Source organism: Ischnura elegans, chromosome 8 (genome assembly GCF_921293095.1).
Source record: "Ischnura elegans chromosome 8, ioIscEleg1.1, whole genome shotgun sequence".
Classification (NCBI taxonomy): domain Eukaryota; kingdom Metazoa; phylum Arthropoda; class Insecta; order Odonata; family Coenagrionidae; genus Ischnura; species Ischnura elegans.
In genome coordinates this window covers 104,192,374-104,217,702 of record NC_060253.1, presented here as the reverse complement: position 1 = coordinate 104,217,702, position 25,329 = coordinate 104,192,374, and the positions used below count along the sequence as shown (strand labels likewise).

General features: G+C 38.6%; 2 protein-coding genes across 2 annotated transcripts; one reads left to right on the top strand and one right to left on the bottom strand.

Annotated features, from left to right (window-relative positions):
* The first annotated feature begins 722 nt into the window (after positions 1–722).
* Positions 723–8,735, top strand: LOC124164024 (neuralized-like protein 4). The gene is made up of 5 exons (XM_046541174.1): positions 723–1,054; positions 2,498–2,618; positions 4,008–4,184; positions 6,758–6,848; positions 7,306–8,735. The coding sequence occupies exons 1-5, from the start codon at positions 772–774 to the stop codon at positions 7,465–7,467; spliced, it is 834 nt and encodes a 277-aa protein (XP_046397130.1). The 5' UTR covers positions 723–771; the 3' UTR covers positions 7,468–8,735.
* Positions 8,736–12,389: 3,654 nt separating this feature from the next.
* Positions 12,390–24,445, bottom strand: LOC124163625 (neuralized-like protein 4). The gene is made up of 5 exons (XM_046540652.1): positions 24,084–24,445; positions 19,271–19,385; positions 17,962–18,132; positions 16,111–16,201; positions 12,390–12,688 (listed from the first exon to the last, which is right to left on the bottom strand). Exons 1-5 carry the CDS (start codon positions 24,367–24,369, stop codon positions 12,533–12,535), a joined length of 819 nt encoding a protein of 272 aa, XP_046396608.1. The 5' UTR covers positions 24,370–24,445; the 3' UTR covers positions 12,390–12,532.
* Positions 24,446–25,329: the final 884 nt, after the last annotated feature.

Below are 25,329 nucleotides of genomic sequence, written 5' to 3'. Positions count from 1 at the left end.
AGTCATGCCCACCGTATGTTCTTGCACATATTTCTTTTTAGGAATTTATACTGCCTCAGATTATTCTTCCCGTTATAATTTCTTCTCCTCCTACTATCTGACTTACGGCTAACCAGTATATCTCCAATGTAAATTTAGACCCCACACGAAAACCGAGGGACTAGTAACTATAGGATAGATTAAAGATATACGGCGAAGATACTCAGGGAGAATGAAAGAAAGAAAAGCCTAAGGGAAATGAAATAACAAGCTTGGAATGGGGACAGCATTATATCAATCTTAGGATTGCTGTAGTATGCATATGTATATGACCCATTCAAATTCACATAATTTTTTTCTTTTAATTTCATGACGTGAGCATAAATTTGTATTCGTTTTTGCATATTATTTAGAAAACTGTGGGTTGATAGACAAGAGACCTAAAGTTGAGGATAATTACTTTCCATATCGCAGAGCCAAGGCCTTATTCAGTCCTTTAAACACGATAAGAGGGTCTTGGTTATGAAGTCACTAGTAAGGTCAGTTTCTTCGGAGATTTTTTCCTCCGTATTTAATTTTTTCTCCTTGAAGTAAATATCTGTCATCATAATTCTTAAGGGTCAATGTGAGTGACATTAAGCAGTTCGCCTAATATCGCTAATTCGATAAATCTATGACCTTAATGAGTATATAAGCTATCCTCGTTTGCTGTGATCCATAGAACACGCTAACAGTCATTTTGGTCTGAAAGCCACTTCAAGGAGGCTTGCATTTATAATAATCACATTCGTCATGAAAACAAATAAACTCGCTTTCTTGTTCACTTGCCTGTCATCTTTACTCTTGCTGACTTACGCTGAAGATGAAGAATGCAAGATCGACAAAGAGTCACTGAGTGCAGTCAGCTTGTTTATAGGTAGCCATAGAAACAGCACAGGAGACTGGACGACCAGCTTCTCTATCAACAAAGGAGACGCCGACTCCGATGGAAACAATAATTTGACACTAAAACTGTCGCAGGACGTGGCTGAATGTAGGGGAAAGAAGATTCTTCAGATTCGTGGAGTGTTATCAGGTAATGCCATATAAATTTTAGGGAAATAGATTTAAATAATGATTTTTTTGTAAAGTACCTTTTTTGAATGTAAAAAATACCCGTATTTTTTGGAACAATTTTCTTCTTAAATGAAAACCCATTCCTTCAATTAATTTTCCGTTTAATTAATAGAACCTCGAGCTGCTTCTGGGAGAAATCAAATTTCAATACTTATCATTTTGAAAACTTAAAATTGTGCACTCGATCACAATTATCAATGCAGAATAATATTTCGCCATTTAAATTAACACCACAAAATAATTCGTAGCTCAGACATTTCCCAAATATAGCTGAAAATTCATGCATATTTGATTCTCCTTACAAGCAACATTGGGTTATAATGGGTTAGGGCACTTTTCATATCGAACAACAATCTTTTGCACATCTTGGTCAAAGAAAATAGCCGCCTGAGTTGGCAGCCACTAAAAAAAGCGCGCCTTGGAGACATGTACCATTGATATCCCAAGTTTGGTGTACATACTACAACTCTCTATTTCTCCCTGTCCCTAACTAGTTCTTTTGTCTTCCTGAGTCTATTTTTCCCCGTATCCTTCTTTGTCTGTCCTAGGAACTTGTCCCTTGGTCTTCCTCTGATGGCTTTCGTCTATGTTTCATTACGTACCCAATGTACCATGTACTTCTTTGGCGCACAGCGATACACAATTCCCCCTTTCTCCCAATTATTCAAGACACCATCCCACTTCTAACCCTTAGCGCCCATTTTATCTTCAAAATCCTCTTCCAGCACTATCTCCTCAAGACCTCTATTGACCATTAACTGCATGAATTTCTAAATACTTCCCAAAATAATTTTTTCCTTATAAATTAAATCCAGAAAAGCTTCAATTACTAGATATTATTAACTTTTTCTGCTATTTTTTAATCTTTAAGGAAAATTTGAATATGTACCACACATTATACATACACATTTTTACGTGTAACGCTTACGAAGACAATATAATTTGCTGGAGCGATGTATCAGCTTAGATATTTTGAAGCAAGGATTACAAGTAAATCTCATTGTACACATTGCATTCAGAGTGGCATTCATTCCTCCCTAAAGCAAGCTAGTTCCTCTACCTCACTGAATCTATTCTTTCATGTATCCTTATTGATCTGTTCGAGGAACTTGTCCCTTGGTATTCCATTGAGGACTTTTTCATCAATTTTTCCTTCTATCATATTCCAAACTTAACTTCCGTCTCTCATTTCGTGCCCAATGTGCCATGCAATTCTTTTAATGTTTTGTGTTATGATAGTGCCTGGTGAAGAGAGAAAAACAAAGGATTGTTGAGTCAGAAGCAAGACTGATCAATCTCGAACTAATAAACCCGTTTAATTATTACTATTATCAGTTCTCAAAACTATGCATGCTGTTTTTTTCATTGCTTTTCATACGCTGATAACTTTTTTTTCCTCAAGGTCTTTCATCATCCGTAACCAAGGAAAATCTTAGTATTAAGAAGAAAGAGTTATTTTTTCACCACAAATGCGGTAGCAACGTTGCCGTCTTGAACAATGGTCTTCAGGCACGCAAGATTAAGTAAGATGAGATTTCTCAAGAGTAACTGTGAATTCAATCGTAACATTTAAATCACACCACGAGTAATGAGAATATTTTCATGTCATATGTCAACTGGTGCACTTCAAGTTTGTATTAGATATTAGATGCTTGACTCTGCATCGCGTCCACTGATCAATTATTTATCATTATTGTTTATTGATTATTTATCAATCTAGAACAATCATTGCCAAAAAAATCGAAACATAAAGCCACATTCCAGAACGTTGCTTAAGTCTTGATTCCCACTGAATTTCGTCTCGAATGCTGAGTTGATATTACGAGACCTCACCAGTATCCCAATTCATATTGAGTCACACAGTTCACGCTTAAACCTCTCATAAAAATATTTCCACGTGTTGCATATGCAAAATATTGTACTCCATAACCGCTAGTTTTTCGATAATAGGAGAGAATGAATAAAAATAGTTTTGATAAATGAATGTTTTCGTAAATAGGGTGGTTTCCAATTTTTTTATTGCCTAAATCGAAAGATTATTAGTCCTGGAGTACGTATTTCAGGCCATTAGATTATTAAATGACGATATATATTTTTCGCGATTAAATGAAAAGTGAAAATTGAGGCCACCTGGGTGCGAGGCTATGGACGCCGCTACAATGTAGGCTGCTTGATGCCGATCATGGCGGTGGCGTAGAGTACCCCGCTAGCAGGTAGCGCTTGGCTTAAATAATGACTATTAATGCCCTGTCAAACTAAGGAAACTTTCCGTCCTTAGTCAATTTTAATAGGTAATTACTAAGAGTTGTTTCCCTGAGCTCTTGCCTCATGCATGCATTGGTAATCTCAGGCGATATAAAACTCCTGACTATTCGAATAGCATCTAGGCCCCTGTGAAGTCACGTGGAGTGGCATGGCAGTCGCATGGCAAACAATCTAGCCCTTTTCAAATGAGGTTAAAAATGACCATTAACATTCGTCTAAACTGGGATTTCCACAACCAAATAATTTGCATATTATGAATACGATAATGGTGGCTAAAGAATTGCAATCAATGCCTTTCGTTTTCTTTGATGAAGGAAACTACCCTATTATATCACAGTTAATTTTGCTCAAGTGAGTTTATTTGAAGTAAGTTTCTAAAATAGTAACAACATTCGTGTCTGAGATTTTAAACACCGAGAAGGATTGAGGGCTCAAGATCGAGACAGGTTCTGGAACACGGCTGATACTTGTGTATCAAATGATTGGGAGTTAAAATTCTATCTTCAGGGGGAAGTGAATTTGAAAAATTATTGAGGAAATGTGGACGCAATGAATGTGAGATCTTGGTTTCTCTTTTTAACGATACACTCATAATGATGAAAATTTATTCCATGAAATTCCATAATTTGACCGCGTTATTAACGCAGTATTGATCAGAGCGAGCATGCTGTCGTCTTCACACATCGTCCCCTCGAGATTAACGAGACATTGGAAGTAAAATTGGAGAAGAGACAGACCAAATTTCCTCATTGCTTGGCCATTGGAGTCACTACTACTTCCCCAAACGATTTTCCACAAATTCCTCAGCACATCAACAGCATTGAGTGAGTATTACACGTTTTTATCACGCACTGATGCGAATCATAGATATGCACGAGCGATGATCGGAAAGTAAGGCACAATATTTATTTCCAAAAAGTTTAATTTGTAGAGGGACTAGTGCAAATGCGGAAGCATGTTGGTAAAGTGGAAGCATAGCCTTTAGGGCTTGGGAGGTACTGTAGGCTAGCGGTGACCGCATCAACTTCTTGACCTGCTTCTTTAGTAAGCCTGTAGAAACGATGACAGTCAACTCATGGTTTATTATCTGTGAAATACTTGTTCCAAGTTTCTCTTCACTTGTAAAACTTGTGAGGTAAGTTTTTAAGTATAATTTAATCATCTAGTCCACCGAGATATTTCTCAGTGCTATATAAGTTATTGTAAAGCATAAAACATGCAACAATCTGGTGTAATTAAGTAACCTACTGCCTGGAAAATGTAGCATACTTTTAGCTTCATGGTTCTTTATGCTTATGCTGGTAATGTGGAAGCACAACTCTGGGGTAAATATGGAAACGTTTCCACATCTCCGTCACCTAAATGTAACCTGTCGACTACATCACCTTTTCGTCAGTTTCAGAAGCCGATGAAGATTATTGACCCAAGTGTAAATGAGAAAATTGGGAAGGCCAATCTCTTATAAAAGCGGATGTTTCCGTAAGAGAAAAGAAGGACGTATCTTGTGCTACAGTTGTGAAAATGATAACTACATTTGTGACTTTTGCAAATGAATATTTATTGAAAATTGCTATTTTTTAAGCCTTTGCGCTGATTTTTCAATGAATAATAAGTAGATGATCTGATATTTCACTTTTCTACAGTATGATAGCAAGAATACATGTTTCCACATTACCAGCACATTTTGAAAACCTAATCAGAGTGTCAATGTATGATTTACTATTTTATTTTTACGGAGTAAACGATAAATTTAGCATAAAACCAAGAGCGGTTGAAATAGTTACTATTTTTGTGAGTTTTTTTCATGAATTTAGAAAAATTCAATTCGAAAACAAGCAAGTTATAACATAATTTAAAAAAGGCTTTCCAATTTTGCACCCTCGCTTTACCAAAACCGAAAAAATAACTAATTAACTCTTTGGCCTACTTTTATAGATAGTCAGCAATTTTATCATACCATTTCTTCCATTGTGGTCGCAGTTTCAATTTGCCCTGCTCGTAGAAGTCCCTTTGTTGGGAGTATAGACATCTGCGATCTTCTGATTTCACTTCCGCATCCGTCGCAAAGTGTTGGCGGGCCAGGAATTTTTTCATGGGACCAAACAGATGAAAGGACTTGTTACCAAAATGTTTAATCATTTTAGTAACAAGTCCTGGGCGTGGTACATTTCCAATTCCTATCTTAATGGAGCAGTACATTTGAAGAATTATGGGGAAAATTTGGACGCAATGAATGTAAGATTTTTGTTTGTCTTATTTCAGTTATGCACTCATGTCCAGTGGACATTGTCCACCGTTAAGGTCCGTATTCCGTCCTCTACAAAACTACACCTAAATATATATACTTATATGTTCCCTATTCTTGCTTACTGTTCCTACGGTATTGGTATGGGAAAGTAAATTTTCCATTATTCCTTTGTTTAACACTAATTTGACATGCAATTTTTCTCATGCATATCACAACTTACGATGATGTATTTGCTCATCGGAGACATTCTTTAATATGTATTCTTTATTCTGGTGCCAGGTCAGGACTGTATGGTGGATGCTGGAGCCCCTCCCACCCAAATATGGGTGCTTGTCCACATCCAAACTTGTCATCATTCACTGACCCTTGAGGTTATCTGTCTGGTTCTGAGGCACCCAGTGAGCACTAATGATACGGAATTTCAACAGAGTCATTAACGATTTCGAACACTGCACCATACGAAATGCTGAACGTCAGCGATAAGGGTCGTGGATACACACGCTGGTCCTACAAGATTGCTGCCTCAATGTGGCGGACATTCTGCGCAGTTGAAACTGTTACCGGACGGCCGGAGCGTGGCGGATCACTAAGGTTCATGCGGCCCTCTTTAACGATTGCAGACCACCTGGAGACATTGCTACGGTCCAGACTGCTGTCCCCACACACTCCACGCGTGTCCCTGTGAATTTTTACTCGGTTAATGCCATATGGCCCTAAAATATCGAACCACACTTCGCTACTCTTCACACGTGGACGACAGTAGCATGCGCGCCATGTTTGTTTCATAATACAGGCTTCTCTCGGTAGAGGTGCGCGTGAAAACAAAATACGCACAATAGCAGATGCTTCAGACTATATAGTTGTGAAATTGAAACACTCCGGTTTCAATAGCAGGGGAGAAAAAAATAATCGTGAGTTACTTTCCGATCTGTTATCCTATAAATCCTGGCATGCATTCTTAAGCGTTGATGCCCATATTAAGTTAACATACCAATGTAAGTATAAGATGTAGGTGAAAGCGGTATATGATTTAAATTATATTTAATATTATACGAATCACAGATTTATTTCTTACCATTTATGAAATCGTTTTAAGCCTTTATTTTCTTCTCCATTTGTTAATATGCCTAAAATGTTTAATCATTTTAGTAACAAGTCCTGGGCGTGGTACGTTTCCAATTCCTATCTTAATGGAGCAGTACATTTGAAGAATTATGGGAAAAATTTGGACGCAATGAATGTAAGATTTTGGTTTATGTTATTTCAGTTATGCACTCATTTCCTTCTTCAAAGGCCGTATTGCATCCTCTCCTTAACTACTCCTAACTCTATACCTTTATGGTTCCTATTCTTGATTACTGTTCCTACAGTATTGGTATGGGAAAATAAATTTTCCTTTATTATTTTACATGCAACTTTTTTCATGTATATCACCACTTACGATGATGCATTTACTCATCTGTGACATACTTTAATATGTGTTTTTTAAAATTATGTTCACCGTAATATGGATCTAAAAAATTTGTTTAGCAGTAAGAATGCACGTAAGGGACAATGTCCCAGTGCATTATAATTTATTTATCTATTATTCTGCCATTTTAAGAGACCACCTTGTTTTCGGGAATCTGTAAATAGTACTTACTTCAAAGAGAAATCTTTCATTCACACATGATTACATAGTAATTATTTCCATTCAGGTTGGCGATAGAGCTGCTGTGAAGAGGACTAATACAGGGGCCCTTCATTTTTTTTATAATGGCGTCGATCAGGGACCAGCTTTCTCCAATATTCCGCATCCTGTCTACGGTGTGGTTGAGCTCTATGGAAACGCAGCAATGGTCTCCATTGTCGAAGATTGAGCCACAGAGTAAGGATATACAGAGAGGAAAATATGAGGATACACCATAGTAATTTTCTAACGGAAATTTTCCGTAGTTAGAAAAATTCCGTAGTGGCGATCTTGAAATCAATCTAATTAGGCGCCCAATTTCAAAAAACTAATCATAATTATTGCAAATACACTACACTAATCATTGCAAAGGAGTAAGTAAATATGCACTTTTGGATTGTCTTGTCTGAAATAAGATGGTTCCCTGGCGGTAATTATTAATATGGGAGTGCTCAGTAAGGTGTAATTGGAAATTATGTTCTCTTGATAAACCGTGTTGAAGAATCACTCCAGTCATATTTAAGGTTGGCAGTTCTCATTTAAGATTACGCTTCAAATTACGGCAACGAATGCACATCCTGTGTGTACGGGAACGAATCACTCAAATATATGCTCGTTGCGTTGTAACGCATCAGATCTAATATATTCCAGGAACCAGTAAATAAAGAAATGGAATACATATGAATGTTACGATCAACAATATGTCATCAAATCTTAAATGATTGCTTACTACTTAGCGACCACAATTAACTAATTACAATATGGCCGATTGCGCATCGAGTGATTATCGCTCCGATCACCCTCTATCCTCACTGTATTTAGTTACACTTTGACTAAAGTTTAAGCACGTCAATTATAATTAGTTCTTAAAGCATGATCATTATGTGTAAACATGTGTAATTTCCCGTCCTTTGGGTACACTTCACCCCAGTGGCGTAACTATGGGGGGGGGGGGGGGGTGTGAGGATACCCCCAAAGCCTCAAAGAAATAAAAATATTGTCAAGTTTTGACACATAATGATTGCATCTGTTGCCAAGAGCCGAAATAATGTAATTTATTTTCAGGCATGTCATTTTTCAAAACTTTTCGGACCCGGACCCATCATTGCCTAGGCGGGGTTACCCCCTAAAGCCCCCCCCCCAAACATATTCGAGGTTATGCCACTGCTTCAGCCATTTTCAACAATTTTATACCGATTTCAAGATGCAAAAAAAATATATTTGATTAAGAGGTACTGAATGTCTTAAAGGAGAAAAAAAATTGTACGTAGTCCATATTTCAACAGAAATATTGGTATCATCATCAGGTACTGTGAAATAATATGATGCTTAGGATATATATGAATATATGGGACTTTGTTTGGTTTAAGGCTTGACAAAGATATTGGCTATGTTTTCTTTATTCCAAGAGCATTGAAGTTGTACTTTTTCCTTGCCAATAAAATTTTGAATGAAATAGTATTGTATTTCAACTTCTTTCGCTGTTTCCAAAACTTTCTATTTTATTGATTCTTTTTTGTTGCTCAGTTCATGCCATTTTTCTATCTGCGCAGATTTCCTTCTGATTCAATTCAACGGCTATTGCTTTTTAATGGGACTTGTCATCCCCTGATGCCACTTCGATGCATTTCGCTTAAGCTATTAATAAAGCAAATGGTTCACTACCCCTTTTTACGATCAAACCATTGGAACTCCACCGTAGAATAAAACCATGCTACTTAAACCATTAATTTCAGTTTAGTTGTTAGAAATATTTGATTCAGAGGAATTAGAGAGTTAAATATTATTATTTTTTCAAAGAACAATATCAAAGGTCGAACGGTGGACATCTATGTTGACATAATATTTCAAACCCTTGAATCAAATATTACAAATGACAAAGATTACAAATAATTGTTCTATAAGACCATCGATGAAGATGAAGACTTGAATCAGTTGTGTATGAAGATCATCGATCCAATTTTAGTTCCGAAAGTTTTAAAAGCACTGATTGGAACTACCTATTTCTGTGAATATTAATTTTAACACAGCAAATAAAATCTCAAATAAATATGATGATGAATTTATATCACTCCAAAGCTCCTAGTCCGTTTATGCCTTTTAACATTAGTCATTTATCTGAAAAATTAACTCGTGAGACTTTAGGCCCAATTTATTTTCTTCTTTTAAGTTTGAATAAAAACGTGGGTTTTAAAATATTTTAATGGTTGTAAGATTTACTTGTACATGTGACAATATTTATACCCTGGAGCGGTCGAATATGTCTATCTATGCCAGTGGTCATGAATAGCTTATCCCATACTGCAGTATAGTCATATTCATCGCAAATTAACGTTTTCTTGTATAACACACATTCAATTCCTCGATCTGAATTGATCCACTTAGGCGGAAATATCTGTATAACAGCAAAAGTTTTTCGATGTAACTTATCTCACTTCTGGAACATTTCATCCTCATGCGAACCTTTACGACGGTATTTATTCTTCGTTTATCATTCAGATTTTTCTTCAGCGGCTGTTTAAGGCATAAGTTTTTTTTACCTTTTACATGGTGTTTGTGAGCTTATTTTTATGCATTATGTACTTCAACATGTATTTCAACTTTCTCTCCAAATAACACATTTTTTATGCCTCAGTAGCCTCTCTAATTATCTGGCTTTATGTTTTCCTCAAGGGTGAATATTAAGCTGAAGCCTTAGGAGTTTATTTCAATTGAATCACGTTTCAGCTCAAAATTATTTGCCGAAAATCTTTGCAACATAAGAGCTACTTGATATTAGAAAACTTGACTGTTTTTTTTTTATTTTTATGTTTAATATCCTAACTGCGATTTAATAGCATGGATATGTTACATGAATTCTTCTATTTTGAATGAGGATTATTTGAAATCGGCAAAAATATTTTTATGGTAACTTAAAAAAAATATGATTATAAGTTAGTCGATTTTCCGCCATTCAAAACTATTTTCTCTTGGAATTTATCCCAGTTAAAACCAATTTAATTCCTTGATATTTTGACTCACGCAGTTTAATAATAGTCATCTCTAATTCCTAAGGGAAAGAAACTGTGTATCGCATGACATTTTAAAGGGCGTTGCAAGAAGAATAGATTCAGAAATATAGCCCAATTGAAGGGGGCACATCTAAAAAAAGGAGTCTTCTTACAGTTGGAAACATAAGCGCTGAAGTGACAAAGCAATTTTTTAGGACCTACATTTGAAGCATTCTTCTTCATGGTCCTGAGACATGGACGAAGACAGCAGTTGAGCTATCAAATTTGGAAGCTTTCGAAATGTGGTGTCATAAAAGGATGATGGAAATCTAATGTACTGATTGTGTGAGTGATGCAGAATTTCTGATAAAATTAGGAGATAAGAGAAGTGCTTTGAAAACCTTAAGTTGCTGACCGGACAAGTGAAACGAGTGCCCAGGGCGGGCCCTCGCGGTTATGCCTCGTTCAGATTACGATTGTTCCAGCGATCGTCCAAACGATAGTTTGCAAGAGAAGTGGTGTGAACGCATGTCCGGACAATAGTACCCGTACGTTCGATCGTTGCCACTTTACGATATACATTAGGCGATGCAAAACCGGAACAGGAACCGACAAGAGAAAGACGAAAAGTTTGTGAAGCTCCCATCGCCCCATTTTATTTTCATGTAGTTGTCCCAGCAAGGAAGAGTATGGGCGGAAGAAGAGTCACACGTTGAACAATTACACGTTGGACACAGTCGTATCCTACGTACCTCAATAGCTTTGGTCAGTGGCGCAGCGAGGGGGGTTTTGGGGGATAAACCCCCCCCCCCCCCCCAGAGCTCAGAAAATTTTTAAAGTTTTATCCATTTTACTTATTTGGATCAGTATTACTTATAGAATAGTGTTAGGATTTATCAAATATCCCTTAGAAAGCCGTAAAACTCGCCATTTCGAATCATTATTCTTCAATTTTTTTCGGAGGAGGGCCCCCGCAACCCCTGCTTACCCTGGTGGGTATGCAATACCCTCACACCCGTAAGTATTAGTTGCGCCTAAATCCCCCCCTTCCCCTCAATTCCTAGCTGCGCCCCTGGTTTTGGTAACCGTCCGTTTATCGTTCACTTTAGATTTCAGCACTGGAGGGCAGCACACGTTTCACCGTCGGTAGTGTGAATGCACGATGGTTCCTACGATCGCTTGAACAATTGTACTCTGAACGATACACTACACCCCTGAGGGCTGCGTCTGTTAGTGGGAGACTTGTCACTCGCACACATCGGGAGGGGAAAGACAGGAGGCGCCGCAGCCGCGATGAGAGCCCGACGACACGACGCGACGCCTCCAGGGAAAGGATAAGAATGATGAGAGTAGTGGAATTGGGAAATCCCAACGCCGTCATTGGGGCGACGCGACGTGGGTCACTACTAGCGAAACCATAATTTAATGTATCTACAGAAAGGAAAGATTTCCCTATGAAGATGAGAAACCCTACGATTTTCCGTGGATTGAAGATCGTAAAATTTAGTCGGCAGCATCGCGAGGTAGGATGGAGTACTGAAAATTGTATTCGAAGGACAGATGGAAGGGAAGAGCATCAGAGGGAGGCCACAGATGTGCTACATAGATCAGGTGATCAGCGGCGGATCTATGGGGGAAGGGGGGTTAAGGAGGCTATATCCCCCCGTTTGGTCTAACCACACTCTAGATAAAATCGGCATTTTTGGGGGTTGCCACTTTGTGCAAAAGTATTAAGCTACGATTTGCGATATATTTACCTATTTTAACGAGTTGAAATACAAATTAGCACTAAACTTAAATCTATTTTAGACCTATTTTACACCAATTTGGTGTGATACAATCCATTGGCAGGACCAGAAAGGGAACTGGGGGTTATATAGCTCCCCCCTTGGGTATCTCTTTACACTTGATATTATGGTATTTTTTCGGACCCTACTCCTATACTACGTACTATTTTATTTTTATTGCTACGTTAACCCTCACTAACCCCCACCTTTACCCTTTCCTTAATCCGCCACTGCAAGTAATGGAGATGTAGAGCAGGATAATTGCTGAAATTATTAAAATATAATTCGATAGGAGAATGGAAATGGTTGAGGGGATTAGGAAACTAATCTTTGGATCGATGGCTGTTGATGAAGATTTTATTGAAAAGAATTGTACATCATTCAGTGTCATTGAAGCATATCCTTCATTGAACAATATTACGACTCGTTTGCAGAATGTAAATGTTAATGTAACTCTTATTTATTGCGCTCTGGTCAATCAGTATACGATGCGCGCTCTGTTGGCATCGTGCCAAAGCTCCAGCACCCCGTAAACGCCCTCTGGGACAACTGCAGCCGAACCTTGGTCGACGCCATTGATGAAAAAGTGAAGCTCGCCGTTCGCACGCCGCATCACTCCGACCCTGTCGTTGACCTGAGGATCAAAACCAAGGGAATTCCATTAAAGGAGGATCAAGAACATGGCGGTTAAGCGTTATATCTGTTGCCGTTCTTAGAGCATTTTATTCGGCGGCGCAAATTATAGACAGCTGTATTCCGTTCAGTATGAATTTCGCAATCAATCGTAGTGGAAGTGGTCTTTTTTCAGCAGATAATCGTTTCGCAAGCATTATATATGGGTTTACATGATTTATTGGATCAGTTATATATTAACTACGTAGAAATTTGATGAACACGAGTGGCGATTTTGAAATCTAATTTTTATGCGCGCGGAGCGATAACCATTCTAGCGGCGGACTTAAGGATTCTTTAATGAATTATTCGTTATCAAAACACTATGAGATGAAATACAATCACTACCAAAATACACAAAAAGTGAGATAGAGAGTGTGAACGAGAATTGTGTCAAGAAATTTCAACTATGGATAGCTGATGCCAGTAGGATTAAAAATTACCAGTGATGTTTAGGTCGAAAACGAGCCATTCTACAACTACAGAAGCTTTGAGAGAAGCGCTTCGATTGGCCGCGAGTTTGCAATGCTGTCGGATGCTCTGGACAGCTCATGACTTCGAATACTCTCCCTGCCGGAGATCAAGAAGTACCCAAGGCATCCGGCAACAGTGTTAACTCGCGGCCAATCGGAGGGCTATATCATTAACTAGCTGACCCGGCGAACTTCGTACCGCCAAACAATCAATGAACTTACAGTTTACTTACACCATTTATAAATCAAGAGCGGCTGTATCGTTTTTAATCATGTTTAATTTGTTATAATAAAATAAGGATACAAATTCAATGAAACTACGTAAATGAGTACCAAAATTGCTTTTCAGAAAAACATTTTCTTTATTGAATCTACATAGGGTGGATCGGAGCACGTTTAAGCGGATTTTTTTCAACAAATTTTCTTACGTTTTAGCTTAAGAAATTTTGGGCATTGTGGTTTAATAAAGCAGTTCATGAAATAAAAATTATACGCATTCAGATGTTGGCTATTTGCGTTATTAGCTGTAAAAAAATGTTTTTAGGTCCAAGTCTGTTGCATACACTTGGCCCATTCACGGGGCAGGTTAACGCAACGCCAGAACGACGCTTGACTGATGCTCAAAATCGTGGAAGAAAAGCCCCTATGAAGCAGCATTCGTATTAAATGAGAAAAAGGCGCGCCAGTTATAGTATCTCTGTTTGGAAAAAATGCACTGCGTGAACGTGCTGCATGCGTAAACGCACCACGGTGAGCCCTAACATTCGGGTTTAATGTCTTGCCTCAAGCACCTTCTGATAAACAACAGTTTTTGTTTTGTTATCAGGCGCAAGATAAAGCCGATGAAGCAAAATAAATATAGCGAAGCGAAGCAGTGACGTAGTGAGGGGGGCTTCTGGGGGATAAACCCCCCCAAGACCTTAGAGAATTTTTTAATAAAAGATTTTGTTACTAATATTAGGGGGACGGATGAGTAACAAACAAAACATTTATCTTAAAAAATGTCTGGGGGAGGGCCCCCACATCTCTCCCTTACCTTAGCGTGTTTTCTATACCCTATAGACCCGTAGTATTAGCTGCACCTAAAATCCCCCTATCCTAGCTACGCCCTTGAAGCGAAGGAAGAAATACAGCGGATGGTTTCCCGACTCGTGAGCATACCACGTTAAATTGACCATGTGAAAATCATAGTTTTCATTAGCACATGAGCACAAAACATAAAAAAAACTGACCATGCGATTTGTTAATCGTTATCACGAATGCAACACGAATTGGAAATTAAACACGTTTAAGCTCAAAAGGGCATATGAGTTGGGATCATGGAAACTTCGGAATGAGAACTTCGTCACATTTGAATTTTCCTTTGAGTTAAGTTGCGTGAATCACATTCATTATCAATTTTTTAAATTACCAAGCGCGTTCCGTTGGATAGTTTTGGTTGGTTTAGGTTTCGAAAGATAATAAACACAGAGCCTAAATTTAGCTGTACATCGTGCCTTGGTAAGCCATGTGCGTCCAAGGACTTTAAATATTCATATAGATAGTTGGTGATTTCGTCGTAGTTTTGTACACAGTTAAAAGATTCGAATTCATGCAGAGTACCGACTACTTGATATTTCTCTCGTTTAAGTCATCCACATCTTCGTTCTTGACCGTCAAAGTTGATCCCTCAATCAACCATTTTTGATTTTTGTGATCACTCATATTCTGGGACACTTTGTTGATGAGCTCACCTTCCGCGGAAATTAATTTGTAATAATTCCGAGGAAGTGAAACAAAACTACTCGATTCCTTGATAGGAATACGGACATTACCGTTTGTCAACAATTGCTTGGAGATTTGTTTACAAACACGGTAGTGAAGTGTCAACTTGGGCATCAAATTAGATTTATTAGATCGAATTAAATTTTTAAACTGTAATTTCAATATTTTGAATATATTTAGTAATTAAAATGTTATATTGTTACGAAGTTCAGTTATTAAATTGGTAAAAACAAATCAAATAATTTAATTTGTAGTTTTGACCGACTTATCAATTGTTGTGTTACTATAACTCCTAAAAACATATCCCTAAGAAAGAGATGAATTTTTTTGTGAAATTATCCTTTTTATAATAGCCTATATGTTATCCGGGGCTGAAACGAATCCAAAGAAGCTAATATCATTGAAATTGGTGCAGCCGTTCTCGAGTTATAAGTGTTCTAACTAACACGATTTTCGACTTTCTTTTATATATATAGAAGATAATGGCCGGCGACAATAAGGTGGACGACAAAAAGTTGATGCCGGCAGGTTGAAGGCAATTGCGTTGTCGTGGCAAGTGTCTTCTGATATACCTACGCGTAGCAGTGCATTAATATCGATGGTAACTGAGACACGGAGCAAATAGGTCGACTATAGATAAGTCGAGAAGCAAAACTGTGATTGTTATCCAGGAAAGGTGTGTTGACGGTGATACATCTAGGGTATTTGGCAGGGAGTTAATATTTTAACTCAACATGCACTAAGCTACATATTACAAATATTTTGATGAAAGGAGACAATCGACGTCACTTATAGGAAGACTAATCGTGACAACTATCCGGCGTTTCACAGGGGGTGAATATTTCGCGCAGCATGTTGTACGGCACATTCTACTTACAATTAGTTTACTTGACAGCAGAAAATCGATATCAATAATTGGCAGATTGATGGTCAGGCGTTTAAGATATTCTTAATTATATTTCGTCTTCCTATCTCCATTTCTAATCCATTTACGACAGACCATTATCCACTTCGATCCATTGGCGTCGACCGATTGTCATCAACATACTCTAATGGAGCCTCATTTACAATTTATAGCACCACAAAATATTGCATAAAGAGGCGCTGACCTTTTTTACGTATATTATTAATAAATAAAATTACATACCTCTAAAGTGTCCAGATTTTTTCCAATGTTACTTTTAAGATTTTTACCGTTTCCATAGAGGTTAGCATGCTTCATCATCCACGTTTCATTCCTGTACATGATAAAAGATTTTTTTGTGATTAAGTTCATGCAAGTTAATGATTGTTTTTAATTTAACCGCGTTTTGATAAAGTTACTTTCGTGTCTGTCTGTTTGTCCTTCTATACAATATCTTGCAGCTAAAATTTCTCCCACTTGCCGATAAGTTATTGGCTAAAAATGAATATTTTTAATAAAGATCAGATTTAGATGACCATGCATTATTACCTTACTTTTAGGTCTAAATAGCTGGCCATTATAGGCGGCCATTTTCGGCAATTACAATGTTCCTTATCCGCTCAGCTGCAGCATAAGTTTTATCGATTTTGTTTTATAATTCAACGTAGTTTCTGGATATTCGGCGATGAGTGAATATTAAAAAAACATAGTTTATTTATAATACTACAATAGAATAAAATTTCATCTAAAAACCACGCATTTATTTAACTAAAATGAGAACATTTTTACAATAAATCAAGTAAATCATTCAATGAACCATGTTTATAGGCAAAATTTTAAAAAATGAACCGTACTGCCTTGGCCCAAAGTCCCACGTGCTTTGTTTTACGTACATTTTACAGATAAAAGACTACATTTTCCAAACAAAAATGTAGTGCGCATCGATTATCATTGTGTATTGCGGTACCAGTTGCGATATTCTTTCTCAGTAAATATCCATTACAATACTGCAACTTAAATGTAAAATACATGGTGCGTTCCATAAGTAATGCAATTTTGCTAATTTTTCCTGACTCATTGGTTTGATGTAGGGTGTTCTAACTGGAGGTGGTCTAGGTTCAGGGTGTTCACGGTGGAGGGGTTGTTAGATTCAAAACGCTTCCGGTCTCATTCTGCGGCGAGCTGCCGTAGATTCAGGACGGACATTCTCGTGAATCCCGTTTAGGTTCATGAAACACTGTACAAAGAGCCGTTCTGTGGAGCAACGGTACGTCATCAAACTTTACGTTAAACTTGGAAAATCTGTCACCGCAATGCAGCCATTAATTCAGCAGTTCTTTAGAAGGGAACTTCTCCAAATCACAAGCTTTTCTATGGCACAATTCGTTCATGGAGGGCCGAGAGGAGATCACCGACGAACCTCGCAGTGGACAACCGTCAAACTCAAATTCATGGATCCAACCAGGATCAAAACCACGCGCATTGTCTTTTCTCTAGCGATTTGATCGATGGATTTTTCTTCCTCATTGGAAAATCCTCTAAAATCGCTGGCACATTAATGGCTTTGCCTGGTTTCGCTTATAGTAGGGCCCTCTTCGCTTCTATAGCGTTGAGGTGTTTTTCCCTCTCCCGTTCCTCCCCCAGCCTCCCTACAGTCTTGAACCGACTCCCGCTGACTTTTTATCATTCCTCGGTTGAAAGGAGCCACGAAAGGAAAAGATTGGGACATGATTGAAACCATCAAGGCCATTGTAACCTCGGCTCTTAAGGACATTCCGGTAAAGGCTTTCCAGGCATAGAAAAAACGCCTCCAGGAGTGTGCTATTCTGACCCAAGAGGGTGCTATTCTGAAGATATTGATTACTCTTACGAACGTATTCAATAAATGATTTTTTATGAGTTTGGTCGCATTACTCATAGAACGCACCAATTATATGATAGTTTTGGAAGTAAATTATTCGCGAAAATGTACAAAATAGCGGAACGTGATGCAAATGGCTTGAAATCATATTATGGCCGGATATTGAGCCGATTTCTAAGCAATTACAAAGAAATATTATGAAAAATAAAATGCTTTTAAGTGCCGTGTCTTACCTCACGTGCATTTCCGGTAATATCTCGACGTCGTCGGGAGTGTAAGTCACCACCCCAATGCCCAAAACGTGGTTGGTCTTCTTAATTTTCTTTTCCAATCTTACTTCAAACATTTCATCATTTCTCAGAGGTCTATTTGTAAAGGTAACTGCATTGTGTACGTCTGCCTGGCTGTATGAGATGAATGAATAACCATTAGTATGGCATGCAAGGAGGGAGAAAAATTAATTAATTGATCAAATGTACTCGTCAAATGCCCCACTAGGGATTCCTCATGTAACGTATCGAATATTTAGAATTATCATCATAATCCCAATTACAACAATGCAACTCCGTCCTACCTGAGCTATGAAAAGCTCAATTTATCCTTACGGCCCAGCGATTGTAGATAAAGTAAGAGGAATTGAATGGAGGTGAGTTCACATGACCTTCCCATTCGACAATTAGAAGACAGTGGGCGTGGCTTCGGATATTCATTCGCTCACCTCCATTATATTATTATAATGTGAATCAGCTAAGGTCCTTTGTACACACACCGATTTTGGACGGCCGGTAAAATATCGGCCGTCCACATTCCAATAGTGAACAGTGGGAGAACGTTGGAGCTTGCACACGTACCGACCACGCGCCGGCACCGGCAAAATGCCGGTTAGCTGCCGGCCATTGTCACTGTGGATCGCCGGCTCAAAAACATAGCAACTTATCGTTTGACCGGTAAAAATCCGGCGTGTGTGCAAGCATCGCTTCGCCGATATTTTACCGGCCTTCCAAAATCGGTGTGTGTGCAAGGGGCCTAACGGTGTTGTCAAAGTTTTTCCTGTTCCACTGTAAAGGGAGACACTCAATCTCCTCCAAAAGACCAGTTAGCCTAGCGGTTCCGGTAAAAGGTCGAAATGCAACAAGAAATAAATGCAGAAAATCACATAATTATTATAATTGCAAGAAGTTGCATACTATCACGCCGTTTAAGCCGGAATTAACTCGCTGGTTCTGCGGTGGTAATACACATGTCGTGTGTACGCGTTCAAGGAAGGCAGTGTCTATATAAAGTGTTGCCTTGGCACCGGCCCGCTATGCCTGTTGACAGCTACTCTTGACTTATATTATGACCCGTTCAAACAACATTGATTGTTACGTGACCCAGTGCCTGTCTCTATCGATACTACTCCTCTTCAATTAGCGAAGCCATCCGACAGTGTCCGAAGTTTAACGAAAGGCACCCTCCCACACTTGATTTAGCCACGCCCTCTCAGCCGCAAAGATAAAGTCAATCGGATGCAATAGGCTTTCATCACTATCCGATACATACTCCAGTTTTTGAGCCGTACGTCCATCCTCCAGCAGTACGACATTTTTTCCGTGTCTTCTGTGAAACTTCAGCAAGCTAGTCCATTTTTCCATGGAGGACATGTTGGTCTTCAATTCTGTAGGTAAATAAAAATATGAAATTATAATAAAATATTATCATATTTCATTTAGCCCCCAATATCATGACGCCAATAAGTATAAAGTTAAATATCGCTAGTGTCAAATAAGGACAATCAAGGCCAACGGCCCGTTACAAATATATTTTAGCGCTTATGATATAAGAGCAGATTTTACGATCATTTCAATTGATTGGTGCATTGCTGCTAGACATAAATAAAGTAGGTAAGATGATCAAATTATGGGACGTTGCAAATGAATTCAGATCCTTCACATCCATATAAAATGAACACTTAAATCTTGACATTAACTCACTGTATTAATGAATTAGACATTCCCTTTATTTGTGACCAATTAATGTATTGACACAAGCCTACATAAACTATAAATGAAGAATTATCTGAATTTCACATCACAGGTTGTTCAATTCGAGAAAATTCTGAAATCCGTACAACCTGAATATGATTTAGGAAAGATCCAAGTAAATTGTTTGGGAAACAATCTACAATTAAAGGAAATTTAAAATGGAGGATGTAAGGACTATATAAGGCTCTTAACAACAAGAAGTAAAAAATTCTATAACATCTAAATGAGATATTAGAAAACTTTAAAAAATCTGAAATACCAATAATCAAGAAGAGGCTAAGCAATGAACCATAACTTAGGTACGACAAGAGAGAAAATGGATTATTCAAAATATGTTGATACACTTGGAACTATAGTAGCAATGAGTTTAATGGCTGATTAAAAATTACATCAAACTGGGGAAATACTCGCAGAACGAATTACAAGATGAAATAACTTTTTTCGAAGGTCTATGGAATGCACAGCAAAGCTGACAATCTGATCTTCATTATATTTGGGGGAGGTAAACAGCATAGAAATAATGAGATGACAGAAAAGTATCTCGTCAGAGAAGAGGTGACCGAGTTGCAATTCGGAAGGGAGAAATTGTGAGACCTAATGGCATCCGGAAGGAAATCTGGTGGGCAGCACGAAATTCAAGGCTAATACAATAAGTCAGCTAATTTTATTCCCCCTGCCAATAGTGGCCTGTAAAATGGAAATGGAATCGTAATGAAATAATGAAAGCAAACTGAAGAGAAAGAAGCGGTTGAAATGCAAAGAGGAATGGGAGTTGATTCACAGTCCCTGAATGACTTAAACGGACGGAAGGAAAAGAACGCTATCTATGAAGATCATCGCCATCGCTTACGCATTTTTTTTTGTTACGGGGAATGGCTATATGGCTATTTAGGGATTTACATTCTGAAATCAATGGGCACCATGTTCCGCTGAGCACCGGGTCGATGCTCACGAATGCCATGCCATATCATAATGTCGTATTCGAGTCAACTAAAATTACTTAAACTCGATTATTTCAAGCTTAACTTTGTGAAAATCCAATGTACATAATAAAAAGTTTTGGTACATTTTCACACAATTTATTTAAGACGACCGGTTTCGTCGCAGAGGCGACATCTTCAGGAGCAGAAATCGTTATTTTTATAGTTATTTTGTTGTTTATTCGTTGCTATTACGCGTTGGTAGGGGAGGGTTGCGATGGGGTTGGAGCGTCACGCACTTTCAGGGGAATTTCCAAGAGGGGGGAATAGTTGACAAAAAACTCTCATTTGCTAAAATTCCATTCCTGATGTTTTTCCTAATCTCTAACTCCTCCAAGCAGTCCATCCTTCTCCCCTTTTTCTCAAGGTGGAGAATTTCCGGAACAAAATCGCTCCTGTGGTCACTCTCCCATAGGTGTTTCGCGAAATGCGATTTGTCTATCTCCCCGTTTCTTAAATACCTTCGGTATTCCTCTGTTCTTTCTGGGAACGAACGTCCAGATAAACTGTGAGAAAAAAAGTTTTAGTTGGGTGCAACGAGTTTCCACACGGCTACTTCATCATCAGGTACTATACTGTTTTTATTCATAGGTAGAATTTTTCTTTATTAAATATATTTCGAGAAAGGGGCCAACCCCTTCCACTCCGTCCACCTCACATCATACCCATTCTCGAAGACTATATTAAAAAGAAACATTCTACCTTTTAAAAGACAGTGTACCTGATGATCAAAAAATAGCGTTGAAACTCATTGTATGTACTCCATTAGAAGTATAAGTGGACATTGCAAAATTTTTTCATTATTTATTTTCGTAACAAGTTCCACAAAATCTCGTTTGGCACAGTTGAATCTATTCTCTATTGGGTATTTTTCGCGTGTAATTGTATCACTTCAACAGACGATTCCCACGGAGGCGTCCTCACTGACAGAGGGATCAGAACCCTTAGGTGGGTCCTATGAAGGATACTCGCACTGCGGCCGGGAACAAAGTCAGTGACTGAATACGCCCGCGCTCCCGGGGAGGTCTTTGGATGGGAAGGAAAAAGGAAAGAGGGGCCGCCGCGATAGGAGCCCGAAGATGCCTCTTAGATGGGGATAGGGTTGGAAGGGAGGGACGGGGTAAACATCTCACCGCTATAGAAGCGACGAGGTCCCACCAAAAAGTGAAACCCGGCATCATCCATTAATGTGCCAACGATTTTGGTGGATTTTCCTATTAAAAAGAAAAAAATCCATCGATTAAATCGTTGGATCGTCCTCACTGGCAAATGGATTAAGGGCTCAAAAGGAACCCTTCAGAGATACAACGCACCGGGGCCGGGAACCAAGTCAGAGACTTATGCGCCCGATCACCCGGAGAGGGGGAGGAGAGAAAGGAAAAAGGAAAGAGGCGCCGCCGCGATAGGAGCCCGTCGACGCCTTTGGTGAAGGATAGGTTCGGAAGGGATCGGACGGGGAAAAACACCTTAACGCTATAGAAGCGAAAAGGGCCCAACTAAATAGCGAAACCAGGCAAAGCCATTAATGTGCCAGCGATTGTAGAGGATTTTCCTATGAGGAAGAAAAATCCATCGATCAAATCGCTGGATCGTCCTGACTGACGATGAGTAACGGTGATGCCATTGCTTTTGTTTAAGGGGAATGGTTCCTTAGTGGTATAAATTTTGAAATGAAGAGTCCCAATGTTTCGCTGAACATTATGGGCCTCGGTCTCGGTTCAACATCATCAAAATGTTTGCGGATTTTAAACGCATCCCTGGCCAGAGGCGTTATAAACTTTTTTTTAACTAAAAATTTTAGTTTATCCATGTCGAAAAGATAACATTAAGCAGCACGTTTAGCCATGGCGGAGCGATCGATATATCCAATGAATTGAACATTTATTTTTTCATGAGATATTACTAGGAATACGTCGTATTTCGAAAGATGTAATGAGAGCAATGAAAAACATATTGACAAAGAATTAGTCACATAAATAAATCATCAACTTTATAGAAATATTTCTCCTGGAGAATGTTATGTAATAGTTCTTGGAAGGCATTCAAAGTTGTATCTTTTTTAATTTTTGGCTCTTGATTACATTAAACCGTTATTTCCCCATTACTAAGAGACCCCGGGAACACAATTTAAAATTCTGTTACGTAGTATGAAAGTCGTCAGATCTCGTAATGTAGTGGTTGAGGAGGTTCTCATTTCTACCAATTGGAAGCATGATGGATCTAACACACAGTACTATATTATAGACATAAATGGACGGTGCAGTGAGCAGACCCAGTTTCTTAAACAATGACGTTAAGTGAGTCCTGGCATTACACATTATTGCGTACACGTTTTCTGAATCTTAAAGAAAAACCATTACACTGTGACGAAGCTTTCAGCACGCGAAGATAAACGTAGAATAAAGTGATCGGGGAAAACGCGGAATACACCCATAAAAGAAGTTTACGTAAAATAAATATATGTTAAACATAAGGATTCGGTAATTTAAATATACACAATGATGCAGATTACCGATGAAATATGATGTAAAATATAATAGTTTAGTGCAAAAGAACGAATATAAAATTATAAGTAAATAATCAAAGTCTTCATTGTCATTTATGGTGAACCAAAAACCCATTACTAATCCATAAAAGCTTTTATTCGTTGTCGAAATGTTTCGACAGCTATGGCGTCATTACCAAGACAAACAGAAGGTGCACTTACAATGTCGAGCCTTATATATCCTACAACAGCAGGGTCCGCAAGAATAATCCAGGGTCCGCGGAAGCATCAATCATAGAGTACATCTTAAATTTGCAGAATAATTAATTAATTTATGGATAAATTTACTGGAATTTGGTTCATTACGATGACTAACCTCTGATAACCACTTCATTTACTTTGCTAAAAGATATGTCTTTTTTAAATGGCACCCTAGACGTGGACGCGGATAATGAACATTTGCTTGACACATTTTTGAATTTGCATCTGGACAAAAAGTTATTTCGGGTGGTCAAGATAATTGGGACACCCTGCACAATAATAAGAGCATATAGCAAATTAGAAAACTATAATAAGCAGACGAATCATCGGCTCATTTGATGTTGTGAAAATATCTAACAATTAGAGATACAGTATTACTGACCTCCATGTCCACCGTTGGACGTCGCTGCACCGTTGTTTTGCGGTTCTCTGAATATTTGACAGATATACATACAGCGTCAATCGCATTGGACATTTAACGGATGCCATTTATTAACGCCGACAATGTTATCTGAATGTTCTTGGGATATTGACTGATGCTTAGGGGACGCCTTGACCCTGTGGAACAACCGAGAAAACTTCTGCAACAGATTTGACTGGCCTACCTCTGACCACCACTTCCAGACGCACTACGTTCCTTCCTCCGCACTGAACATTGCTGTGTGTCGCGTGCAACACGATGTCGTCGCTCGGCTTCTCGGAGTCCGTGTTCTGCGCCGTGAAACTGCGGATCCAGTCTCCGGTGGCGGCGTCTAGTTTGCGGTCCACGGAGAGTGTGAAGGAGCGGCCGCTTTCCGAAGCACTGGCGCACTGATCGCCAGCACTCACCGCAGTCAACAGCAGCGGGAAAGTGACCGTAATGGCGATCGGGAGGAGAGGAAACGAATTCATCTCGATTGCGATCCCTTAAAGGCTCAGTCGAATCACAACTCTCGCTCAAAGGAGTGTATGTTTGTGTGTTGCCTTGCCGACTGATTCGCGGGTCTTATATAGAAGTATACCGTCGCAGATGTAAGCATATATTGATCACGTGAGGACGTCATCTTTACGATAGTGATGAAAATGGTAGAAACGTGTAGTGGGAGGGCCTCATGAGCCTTGACATGTGTCTATCGTATTCTCAAAACAGCTCTTGTCCTTTGAATTTATGACCTTCTTTTCGTCAGATAACTTCAAACGGTCTTCTCACTGAAAGATGGATTGCATGTTTTTTTTTACTTGTTTGTGAACTGTTTTTCCCCTTTTTTTCAATGACCATGTCGTACTGTTTTCCCCCTCATTATATTGATAACTACGCTTGATGCCACATTTTCCTTTTTTTAATTAATGAGGAAATACCAAAGCCATTAGTGATGAAAATACAGGGAGATATGGGGATGTGAAAAGAAAAACATGCGTAATCATATTTCTGTTACGGTCTACTGGTGTGACTTGATCCCAGCAGTTGGAAAAATGATAAAATGTGTTCTATTTTATGATGAAGTTAGTAGTAGAATCAAGTTCCTCATAACTGGGTTGGGTTTTCTTGTTGACTGCGTTTTTGAGTAACTGATATCGCGTAAAAATATCTACTGCACCAGGTAGGTTTGTTGGCATCCGGAAGGGAATTCAAGTAGCAGCACTAAATTAGGTGTCCTGGCCGAATATTGATGGTCTGTTGCGTTAGTACGTTTGTTCGCGTGAAATGATAAATAGTCAGCACTATGCCAGTATTACTCTGTTAGTCGAATATCAATAGCTTTATGATGGAAAAACTTAGAAGTAGAAGTTCATGTGAAGCAAACTGTGCGGCGTTTATAATTGTACCAGTCAGTGTGAGACAAGGTTCCCTTAAACCCCTAATTTTGGAAT

What these genes read in the sequence shown, in the direction of transcription:
- LOC124164024 (XM_046541174.1), top strand. Translation starts at nt 772, where the DNA reads ATGAAAACAAATAAACTCGCTTTCTTGTTCACTTGCCTGTCATCTTTA. An exon ending in GATTCGTGGAGTGTTATCAG is followed by an intron (nt 1,055 to 2,497) that starts GTAATGCCATAT and finishes TTTTTCCTCAAG; the next exon opens with GTCTTTCATCATCCGTAACC. An exon ending in CAGCACATCAACAGCATTGA is followed by an intron (nt 4,185 to 6,757) that starts GTGAGTATTACA and finishes TAATCATTTTAG; the next exon opens with TAACAAGTCCTGGGCGTGGT.
- LOC124163625 (XM_046540652.1), bottom strand. Translation starts at nt 24,369, where the DNA reads ATGAATTCGTTTCCTCTCCTCCCGATCGCCATTACGGTCACTTTCCCG. An exon ending in TCTGGAAGTGGTGGTCAGAG is followed by an intron (nt 19,386 to 24,083) that starts GTAGGCCAGTCA and finishes ATTTACCTACAG; the next exon opens with AATTGAAGACCAACATGTCC. An exon ending in TTACCGGAAATGCACGTGAG is followed by an intron (nt 16,202 to 17,961) that starts GTAAGACACGGC and finishes TATCATGTACAG; the next exon opens with GAATGAAACGTGGATGATGA.